Source organism: Trachypithecus francoisi, unplaced genomic scaffold, assembly GCF_009764315.1.
Source record: "Trachypithecus francoisi isolate TF-2019V2 unplaced genomic scaffold, Tfra_2.0 Lachesis_group0, whole genome shotgun sequence".
NCBI classification, from domain to species: Eukaryota; Metazoa; Chordata; class Mammalia; order Primates; family Cercopithecidae; genus Trachypithecus; species Trachypithecus francoisi.
The window spans coordinates 19,765,162-19,776,804 of NW_022681453.1; the positions used below are offsets into that span (position 1 = coordinate 19,765,162).

Here is an 11,643-nt window from a genome sequence, read left to right on the forward strand (position 1 = left end):
CTATGATTTTTTCCTCCAGTTCTAACTCTATTGATATGGCCTGATGCTGAAATGTTTATCTTGAAGGTCTAGAAAAGCAATGTTTTCCTTGAGTATAGCTTCATTCTCTACTTTTGTCTTTTCTTAATGTGTCTGAATTTTTCTACGTAACCAGGACACTTCTCATACTGTTGCTAAGAGCCATGTATTTTCCTGCTCAAGGTACTAGTTTCCTTGTTTATATTCCCCTATAATAGTGTAAACTCATAACCCTGAACACCCACTTCCTATGTCTGATTAAATTCAAGTACCATTTTATCAGGTTGATTTCCAGACTCTCTAAATGGGTTTCCTGTAAAGAAAAGCAATTACCAAGAGATGAGAAGGACCTCTTAAAGGAGAACTACAAACCACTGATCAACGAAATAAAAGAGGACACAAACAAATGGAAGAACATTCCATACTCATGGATAGGAAAAATCAATATTGTGAAAATGGCCATACTGCTCAAAGTCATTTATAGATTCAATACCATTCTCATGAAGCTACCAATGACTTTCTTCACAGAATTGGAAAAAACTACTTCAAAGTTCATATGGAACCAAAAAAAGCCCACATAGCCATGACAATCCTAAACAAAAAGAACAAAGCTGGAGGCATCATGCTACCTGATTTTAAACTATACTACAAGGCTCCTGTAACCAAAATAGCATGCTACTGGTACCAAAACAGATACATAAACCAATGGAACAGAACAGAGGCCTCAGAAATCACACCACACATCTACAACTATCTGATCTTTGACAAACCTGACAAAAACAAGAAATGGAGAAAGGATTACCTATTTAATAAATGGTGCTGGGAAAACTGGCTAGCCATATGTAGAAAGCTGAAACGGGATCCCTTCCTTACACCTTATACGAACATTAACTCAAGATAGATTAAAGATTTAAATGTTAGACCTAAAGCCATAAAAACCCTAGAAGAAAACCTAGGCAATACCATTCAGGACATAGGCATGGGCAAGGACTTCACGACTAAAACACCAAAAGCAATGGCAACAGAAGCCAAAATAGACAAATAGAATCTAATTAAACTAAAGAGCTTCTGCATGGCAAAAGAAACTACTGTCAGAGTGGATGGGCAATCTACAGAATGGGAGAAAATGTTTCCAATCTACCCATCTGACAAAGGGCTAATATCCAGAATCTACAAAGAACTTAAACAAATTTACAAGAAAAAAAACAAACAACTCCATCAAAAAGTGGGCAAAGGATATGAACAGACATGTCTCAAAAGAAGACATTTATGCAGCCAACAGACATACGAAAAATGCTCATCATCACTGGTCATCAGAGAAACGCAAATCAAGACCACAATGAGATGCCATCTTACAACAGGTGGAATGGCGATCATTAAAAAGTCAGGAAACAACAGATGCTGGAGAGGATATGGAGAAATAGGAATGCTTTTACACTGTTGGTGGGAGTGTAAATTAGTTCAACCATTGTGGAAGACAGTGTGGTGACTCCTCAAAGGTATTTCACCCAGTGATCCTGTTACTGGGTATATACCCAAAGGATTATAAATCATGCTACTATAAAGACACATGCACATGTATGTTTATTGCAGCACTATTCACAATAGCAAGGACTTGGAACCAACCCAAATGTCTATCAGTGATAAACTGGATTAAGAAAATGTGGCACATATCCACCATGAAATACCATGCAGCCATAAAAAAGGATGAGTTCCTGTCCTTTGCAGGGACATGGATGAAGCTGGAAACCATCATTCTCAGCAAACTATCACAAGGACAAATAACAAAACACCGAATGTTCTCAGTCATAGGTGGGAATTGCACAATGAGAACACTTGGACACAGGTTGGGGAACATCACACACCAGGGCTTGTCAGGGGTGGGGGACTGGGGCAGGGATAGCGTTAGGAGAAATTCCTAATGCAAATGATGAGTTGATGGGTGCAGCAAACCAACATGACACACATATACATATGTAACAAATCTGCACATTGTGCACACGTACCCTAGAACTTAAAGTATAATAAGAAAAGAAAAGCAGGGCCGGGCGTGATGGCTCACACCTGTGATCCAGCACTTTGGGAGGCTGAGGTGGGTGGATCACAAGGTCAGGAGATTGAAACCATCATGGCTAACACGGTGAAACTCCATCTCTACTAAAAATAAAAAAAATTAGCTGGGCATGGTGGCAGGCAACTGTAGTCTCAGCTACTCAGGAGGCTGAGGCAGGAGAATGGCGAGAACCTAGGAGGCGGAGCTTGCACTGAGCAGAGCACGCCACTGCACTCCAGCCTGGGCTACAGAGCGAAACTCTGTCAAAAAAAAAAAAAAAAAGCAATTACACTAAAGGAGGTGTTTTTGGGTTTTTGTTTGTTTGTTTGTTTGTTTTTACCTTTTTGATAACTCACCTTAAAAATGAAGATTTTATGTTTTATCAAGATAGTTCCTGAGTTGTCTTTATTATGTTTCTGATTATTTAAGGAAACTGAGCTTTAAAAGGATTGAAGTTTCTATATCCATGTAACATATTGTACTGCTTTTGAAGTCTTTTGATGATCACTGTGGTTAAATAAATGACCCTTATTTTACAGTGACCTGTGATTTTGTTTTATTAAGGTCTTTTGAATCTTCTGACATCTTTGGCAGGTTTCTTCAGAACCAAAATCCTAAACTAAATCTTTTTTTTAATTGAGTAGTTTAACTTTATTGTTGAATTATTCCAAATGTATTCATGGTGTTTATAAATGATATATATGATATTCATCCACAAGGATCTAATCTTTATACATTAGATTTTTACTATATCCCATATACATATACATTTTTACTATATCCTATACATGTTATCCAAATAATATACTCCAGTAAATTCTTTATATTCATGGGTATGTTGATATTTCTATCCAAAGAATCACCAAGTATTTATTCATTTAAATAAAAACACTAATTGCTTATAAAAAAAAATAGACATTGCCGGGCGTGGTGGCTCAAGCCTGTAATCCCAGCACTTTGGGAGGCCGAGACGGGCGGATCACGAGGTCAGGAGATCGAGACCATCCTGGCTAACCCAGTGAAACCCCGTCTCTACTAAAAAATACAAAAAAAAAAAACTAGCCGGGCGTGGTGGCACTCGGGAGGCTGAGGCAGGAGAATGGCGTGAACCCGGGAGGCGGAGCTTGCAGTGAGCTGAGATCTGGCCACTGCACTCCAGCCTGGGCGACAGAGCGAGACTTTGTCTCAAAAAAAAAAAAAAATAGACATTAATTAGAGTAAATCTTTAGCCACTGGTATTTTTTCAGAAGGAATGATTCTAGAAGGATGTGTAAATTACTAGATAGCTAAAGGTTAACCCCCTATTCCTGGATTTATTTGTTTTAAATAAAATTACTGGAAATCTTTTTTATTTTTTATTTTTTTTGAGATGGAGTCTCACTCTGCCGCCCAGGCTGGAGTGCAGTGGCCGGATCTCAGCTCACTGCACGCTCCGCCTCCCGGGTTTACGCCATTCTCCTGCCTCAGCCTCCCGAGTAGCTGGGACTACAGGCGCCCACCACCTCGCCCGGCTAGTTTTTTGTATTTTTTAGTAGAGACGGGGTTTCACAGTGTTAGCCAGGATGGTCTCGATCTCCTGACCTTGTGATCCGCCCGTCTCGGCCTCCCAAAGTGCTGGGATTAAAGGCTTGAGCCACCGCGCCCGGCCGGAAATCTTTTTAAATAACTTTCTTGCTTGCTTTCTTAAACAAATAGCACATTGAACTTAATGCAAACATTTCTCATTAAATCCAAGGAATCTTTGAACTTTGTTTACTGTGAAGCACTAAAGCTTCTGCTATAGATAGGAAAATAGATAGAATGGAAACTGCATCCAAATGATTATGATGCTTGAAACATGCAGAAAACAGTTTAATTCTGGTCTTTCTCAGTGATTGATGTTTTTCCTTAATTTGCATTTTTTTTACATAATAGGCACATGTATTAGTGGGGTACATGGGATTTTTTGATGCAGGCATATAATGTATAGTGACCCAATCTGAGTAATCGGGGTATCCATCACCTCAAGAATTTATCATTGTGCCCCATGTGTCAAGGGTAGGACCAAGTGTAGATAATTGTATCATGGAGCAGTTTCCCCCAGGCTGTTCTTGTGATAGTGATTCTCACAAGATCCAACAGTTTTGTTTTTGTTTTTGTTTTTGTTTTTGTTTTTTTGAGACGGAGTCTCACTCTGTCGCCCGGGCCGGAGTGCAGTGGCCGGATCTCAGCTCACTGCAAGCTCCGCCTCCCGGGTTTACGCCATTCTCCTGCCTCAGCCTCCCGAGGAGCTGGGACTACAGGCGCCCGCCACCTCGCCCGGCTAGTTTTTTGTATTTTTTAGTAGAGACGGGGGTTTCACAGTGTTAGCCAGGATGGTCTCCATCTCCTGACCTCGTGATCCGCCTGTCTCGGCCTCCCAAAGTGCTGGGATTACAGGCTTGAGCCACCGCGCCCGGCCAAGATCCAACAGTTTTATAAGCATCTGGCATTTCCCCTGCTTGCAGGCACTCTGTCCTGCCACCCTGTGAAGAAGGTGCCTGCTTCTCCTTTGCCTTCTACCATGATTGTAATCTTCCTGATGCCTTCCCAGCAATGGAGAACTATGAGTCAATTAAACCTCGTTCTTTTATAAATTATCCAGTCTCAGGTATTTCTTCACAGCAGCATAAGAACAGACTAATACAGCTTCTAATATTTCTACTTTATCTGCTTTTACTGTAAATCCTTCCCTAAAGCAGATTCACATGGCATTTTCACCTTTTCCTGAGGGGTTGGTTTCAATCATCCTACACATTCCTTCCCTGTAGTAGATAAACCCTGGGTCTGGAGGGTGATGGTGCAGGGATCCACCATCTTATCTTGCTACTGCTGGAGACACAGACATGGCTTGTGTTTGTATGGCCATATTAAATGTTTCTTTCTAAGAAACTGGATTTGTCATCCTCTTTCTTCAACCTTTCAGTTTCCTCAGACTTTGGGGACAGGTTTGCACAGACCTGCTCACCACAGAACCTATCCTCAATGGTGGAAGACCAAAAGCCTTTCCTCCAAGATCAGGAACAAAGCAAAAATGACTTCTTTCACCACTTCTATTCAGCATAGTATTGGAAGTTCTAGTCAGGACAACTAGGCAATAAAAAGAAATAAAAGGCATCCAGATTGGAAAGGAAGGTGTAAAATTATCTCTGTTTGCACACAATTTGATTTTATATGTAAACCCTGCAGATTACACACACACACAGACAAACTTAGAATAAATGAATTCAGCAAAGTAGTAGGATACAAAATCAACACACACAAAACTCAGTTGCATTTAAGGGATAAAAGACTAGAGAAATTAATAAATAAAAATTTAATACAAAAATTTAAATCAGTTGCACTTCTGTACACTAACAATAAATAATCCAAAAGGGAAAGTAAGAAAACAATTTCAGCCAGGTGCGGTGGCTCACGCCTGTAATCCCAGCACTTTGGGAGGCCGAGGTGGGCAGATCACGAGGTCAGGAGATCAAGACCATCCTGGCTAACACAGTGAAACCCTGTCTCTACTAAAAATACGAAAAATTAGCCTGGCATGGTGGTGGGCACCTGTAGTCCCAGCTACTCGGGAGTCTGAGGCAGAAGAATGGCATGAAGCTGGGAGGCAGAGCTTGCAGTGAGCCGAGATCGTACCACTGCACTCCAGCCTGGGCAACAGAGCTAGACTCTATCTCAAAAAAAAAAAAAAGAAAGAAAAGAAAAGAAAACAATTTCATTTACAATATCATCAAAAATGCTAAAATACTTAGGAATACTCTTACCCAAGGAAGTGAAAGATTTGTACTTTGAAAACTACAAAATGTTGCTGAAAGAAACAAAAGAAGTCACAAACAAATGTAAGAACTTCCTGTGTGCATGGACTACAAGACTTTATATTGTTAAGAAGCCAATACTACCCAAAGGGATCTACAGATTCAATGCCATCCCTATCAAAATCCCAATGACATTTTTTGCAGAAATTATCCAAAACTAGAGCAGGGTATGAAAAAGAGAAAAAAAAAGTATTCTAAAATTTATTAGTTTTTTTCGTTGTTGTTGTTTGTTTGTTTTTTGAGACAGGATCTCACTCTGTCACCCAGACTGGAGTGCAGTGGTGTGATCTGGGCTCACTGCAACCTCCACCTCCTGGGTTCAAGTGATTCTCCTGCCTCAGTCTCCTGAGTAGATGGGATTACAGGAGTGTGATACCACATCCGGCTAATTTTTGTGTTTTTAGTAGAGATGGGGTTTCACCATATTGGCCAGGCTGGTCTCGAACCCCTGACCTCAAGTGATCCTCCTGCCTTAGCCTCCCAAAGTGCTGAGATTACAGGCATGAGCCACCACGCCTGTCCTAAAATTTATGTGGAATCTAAAGAGACCCCAAATAGCCAAAATAATACTGAAAAAGAAGAGCAAAGTTGGAGATCTCACACTTCCAAATTTCAAAACTTATTACAAAGCTACAGTGATCAGTGTGGTACTGGCATATTAGACAGATCTCTAAGCCAGTAGAATAGAAGAGACCAGAAATAAACCTTCATGGATATAGTCAAATAATTTTCAACAAGGGTGCCAAGTCCATTCAATAAGGAAAAACAGTGCCTTCAACAAATAGTGATAGGAAAGCTGGATATCCACATGCAGAAAAAATGAAAAGGCACCCTTATCTTACACCATATACAAAAATTAACTCAAAACGTATCAAAGACCTAAACATAAGACATGAAGCTATAAAACTCTTAGAAGAAAACATAGAGAAAAATCTTCATAACACTGAATTTGGCAATGACTTCTTGGATATGATACCAAAAGAACAGGCAACAAGGAAAAAAATAAGTAAATTCAATTACACCAAAATTTAAAACTTCTGGCCAGGCACAGTGGCTCACGTCTGTAATCCCAGCACTTTGGGAAGCTGAGGCGAGCAGATCACTTGAGGCCAGAAGTTCGAGACCAACATGGTGAAACCCTGTCTCTACTAAAACTACAAAACTTAGCCGGGTGTGGTGGCATGCCTGTAATCGCAGGTACTTGGGAGGCTGAGGCAGAAGAATTGCTTGAACCCAGGAGGCGGAGGTTGCAGTGAGCCGAGATCGTGCCACTACACTCCAGCCAGGTGACAGAGAGTGACTCTGTCTTAAAAAAAAGAAAGAAATTTAAAACTTCTTTGCATCAACAGACAAAAACAACAGAGTGAAAAGCAATCCACAGAACAAGAGAAAAATCTTTATAAATCATATATCCGATAAAGTATTAAAATCCTACAACACACTAACAGGACCAAAAAACCTCAATTCAAAAATGGGAAAATAATTTGAATAGACATTTTTCCAAATAAAATATTAAATTGCCAGCAAGGACATAAAAAGATGTTTTTCACCACTAATCATTAGGGAAATGCACATCAAAAACAATGAGATGCCACTTCATACCCACTGGAAGGACTATGATGAAAAAAGCAGAGATAACAAGTGTTGATGAGGAGGTAGAGAAATTGGAACACTTGTGCACTGCTGGTAGCAATGTAAAATGTTACAGCTGCTATGGAAAACAGTATGGTAGTGCACTATGCCAATGGGTTGTCCACACTAAGTTTCGCATCAATATGGTGACCTCCTAGGAGCAGGGCACCACCAGGTTTCTCTAGTAGGAGTGAACCATCCCAGGTTGGAAATGGAGCAGGTCAAAATTCCCGTGCTGATCAGTAGTGGGATTGCACCTGTGAATAGCCACTGCACTCCAGCCTGAGCAACATAGTGAGACCTTGTCTCTTAAAATAACACAAACAAAACAAAAAAATTAAAAATAGAATTACCATATGATCCAGCAATTCCACTTCTGGGTATATACCCAAAAGAATTGAAAGTAGGGTCTTGAAGAGATATTTGCACATCTGTGTTTATAGCAGCATTATTAAAATAGCCAAAAGGTGAAAGGATCTTAGTGTCCATCCGTAGATGAATGAATAAAATGTAGCACATACATACAATGGAATATTATTTAGCCTGAGGAAGGAAAATGTGACACACATTACAATATGGATGAGTCTTGAAGACATTATGCTGAGTGGAATAAGCCAGTCACAGAAAGAGAAATACTGTATGATTTCACTCATAGGAGGTACTTCGAGTAGTCAAATTCATAGAGACAGAAGGTAGAATGGTGGTTGTCAGGGGCTAGAGGAGGGAGGACTAGGGATTAATTGTTTAATGGGTACAATGTTTCAGTTTTGCAAGATGAGAGAAGTTCTGGAGATGGATGGTGGTGATGGTTGCACAACAGTGTGAATGTACTTAATGCCACTGAACTATACACCTAAAATGGTTAAAATTGTAAATTTTATGTTATGTATATTTTAATACCATGTTTAAAATAAATATTTAAAATTTATTTTAAAAGGCTGGGCACAGTGGCTCACACCTGTAATCCCAGCAACTTCAGAGGCCACGAAAGGAGGACTGCTTGAAGCCAGGAGTTTGAGACCAGCCTGGGCAACATAGTTAGACCCCTATCTCTACAAAAAAAATTTTTTTAATTAACCAGGTATGGTGGTGGGCATCTGTGGTTCCAGCTACTCAGGAGACTAAGGCAGCAGGAAAGAGTTGGAAGCTGCAGGAAACTGTGATTGAACCACTATACTCCAGCCTGAGCAAGAGAGCAAGACCCAGTCTCTACGAAAGAAAGAAAGAAAGAATGAATGAATGGAATAGCAAAGGATGACATAGTCTTCCACGCTGCACAACCACAGGGGGTTCCATTTACATAGTCTCCCTGGAGTTGGTTGACTTGGTCACCCTGAAACCCCAACTCTTCTACCTATGGCAGACATTGTTAATCAATCACAGGTCCTCCTCATCTCAGACGGCTCTCAGAATCCTTCTCCACGTGGAACCCAAGACTACCCCTGCTGATTCCTCAGAGCTGACTTGTGACATGCCTAGTAGTATTTCCCATCATTATCTCAAACAATGACCTCCTGAAAATACATCTGACGAAGAGAGCTGGGGACACAGATATAGTCATTCTTTTAATGGAAGAGAGCTGGGGACACAGACACCTGGTCATTCTTTTAATGGAAGAGGTATGCATTGTTGCACCTTACAAGCCTGTGAGCCCAAAGAGATTTCAAGTTGAATATTAAGTTGGTTTTCTTTGAGTTCATAGTGGCCCTCAATGAAGCCACGGGAATGGCAGGTGTGCCAGCGCCAATAGACCTGCATGATGCGGACAGCATTGAGCAAACGACAGTAACGCTGGTGGACACACCACATGCGGACCCAGGACTGCAGCCTGACTGCTGCCCATTCCTGCTGCACATAGAACTCCAACACCATCCTCTGCCTCTTCGCCAGCAGCTTCTCCAGCACCTGCCTCCACCAGCACTGAATAATCCAAGCCCTGAGGGCTGCATGCAGCAGTGTGCGTCTCACCAGCGTGCCCCGCCACCAGGCCTGGATGAAAACAGCTGCAGACCTTTCTGTCATGATGATCTTCTCTTGTGGGCCTTACAAGAGAAAACAGAAACACTCAGGGTATGCCAGGAAGGGGCCCTGATCCTCTATCAATGATGGCTCCTTCCTCTAAAGTTCAGCACTGGGCAGGGCAATGGCTGAATCCAGGAGACCAGGTAGGTGTCCCCGCTCTGCCACCCACAGGTTAGTGGAAGTGCTCACCTCACTTGACCTCTGAGTCTCAATGTCCCCATCTGCAAAATAGGTGTACATCTGCCCTAGCTACCTCACCCCATTTCCCATGAACCTTGCTGGCCAGTCTAGAGCAAGAACACTGTGACTTTAGAGGTAAAAGAGCTGCCATCTCCCTGGAATCCATGACTTTTCCCTTCAGAGCCCTCCCACCTGCTGGAGAAGTGGTGTGCTTTGCTCCCCCTGCCCTCTTTACTCTGACTTCAGGTCAAACCCATAAGCTGCTGTGTTCCCTCCTCTTCAACAAAGTAGTAACACATTCCTCCACCTCACACACATTGTGAACAGCTTGAACTTCAGCTATGCATGCATCAGTACAAACATGCATGCTCCACCCACTAACACACATTTTGCCCCTTGGTCCCTGCATTCCCCACAGTCCCCACTTGCAGCCCGCAACCCTATGTGGCATGGGATCACACTCTTCTGCCCCACTCCTGGCCACAATCTCCACTCTGTATCTCAGCCAGACTCACATCTCTCTGCCTGACAAGAAAATGGGGGCAAGAGACAGCCAATCCCCATTCATTCCAGCTCTGCATACCCTGACATTTCACCCGTTTTTCTAGGACACCCTGATTGATGTCAGGTAACGAGGACAGGTGCCTGTTTCCCTCACTGAAGCCACTCTTTGTAAAATAAATTACAGGGTCATAGATCTTTGAGTCACTCTGCTGGACCACAGGGGTCAGAGATGTCACTAGTTAAGGCTCTCTAGACCCAGCTACTCACGGAGTTGCGGGTAAGGGTGTGCCCTGGTAGGGGTGAGGGTGTTGGGGGTGGAGTCGCTTCCCTTTTCTCCCCTTTGTTCCTTCCAGCTCTGTTCTATCAATGTGATTTCATCATTATCTTTGATGATCATTTAAAACAGCTTGCCATCCTTCTGGAATCAGAATGTATGGGGGGAAATAGGGAAGAAAATAAAAGGTGCTCTCCCACTGCTGGGTACCAAGTCAAACACCATTCTCACTATTTCTAGACAGCTTCCTGGCTTTCTCTAGGACTTCAAATGGAAGCAGGGGGTCCTGTCATGAGTAACTGTGGGGAACTTACCCTCCCCTCTCAGAAAGCTAGTGTGGTTCTGACTGCCTCTTACAAAACATCTGATTGGGGACAGGTCGTAAAATCCTCACAGGTCTGGACTTTACTAAATTACCTATGGCTAGGGGCTAGATGGTTCCATCACCCTCCGGCCCGCACTCCTCCAATCAGGACTCCAACAGGAAAAGTGGAGGAGGGGCAGGACTTGTGATGTCATAAGGGCACCTGTGATGCAGGCACGAGGACGGCTTCCAGCATATGAGCCTCTTCTCGGGAAAACCTGGAAGACCCCAAGTACTGACCCATTGACACAAAGGTATATAATGCTGCTCATTAAAATCTGGCTGGTATTCATTAAATGGTTTTCAGTTCCTTCAAACACTAGTACTCCAAATAACTATTAGAATGGGTTTGCTGTCAGGCCGGGCGCAGTGGCTCAAGCCTGTAATCCCAGCACTTTGGGAGGCCGAGACGGGCGGATCACAAGGTCAGGAGATCGAGACCATCCTGGCTAACGCGGTGAAACCCCGTCTCTACTAAAACATACAAAAAAATTAGCTGGGCGAGGTGGCGGGCGCCTGTAGTCCCAGCTACTCGGGAGGCTGAGGCAGGAGAATGGCATAAACCCAGGAGGTGGAGCTTGCAGTGAGCTGAGATCCGGCCACTGCACTCGAGTCTGGGCGACAGAGCCAGACTCCGTCTCAAAAAAAAAAAAAAAAGAATGGGTTTGCTGTCTATGTACAGATATAGAAAAGTACAAGATTTAGTAAGTGAAACAAATCAAGATGAAAGGCAAGGTGATCCCAATATAAACACACATTTATA

General features: G+C 42.5%; 1 protein-coding gene across 2 annotated transcripts; it reads right to left on the bottom strand.

Moving 5' to 3' along the window:
- Positions 1–9,084: 9,084 nt before the first annotated feature.
- Positions 9,085–11,036, bottom strand: LOC117082449 (IQ domain-containing protein F5). Of its 2 annotated transcripts, none has more exons than XM_033209156.1 (2): positions 10,831–10,927; positions 9,085–9,578 (listed from the first exon to the last, which is right to left on the bottom strand). In XM_033209156.1, exon 2 carries the CDS (start codon positions 9,556–9,558, stop codon positions 9,136–9,138), a length of 423 nt encoding a protein of 140 aa, XP_033065047.1. In that variant the 5' UTR covers positions 9,559–9,578; positions 10,831–10,927; the 3' UTR covers positions 9,085–9,135. The 2 variants fall into 2 exon arrangements, with proteins under 2 accessions (XP_033065047.1, XP_033065039.1); XM_033209148.1 differs by lacking the exon at positions 10,831–10,927 and adding an exon at positions 10,934–11,036 and having other exon boundaries at positions 9,087–9,578.
- Positions 11,037–11,643: the final 607 nt, after the last annotated feature.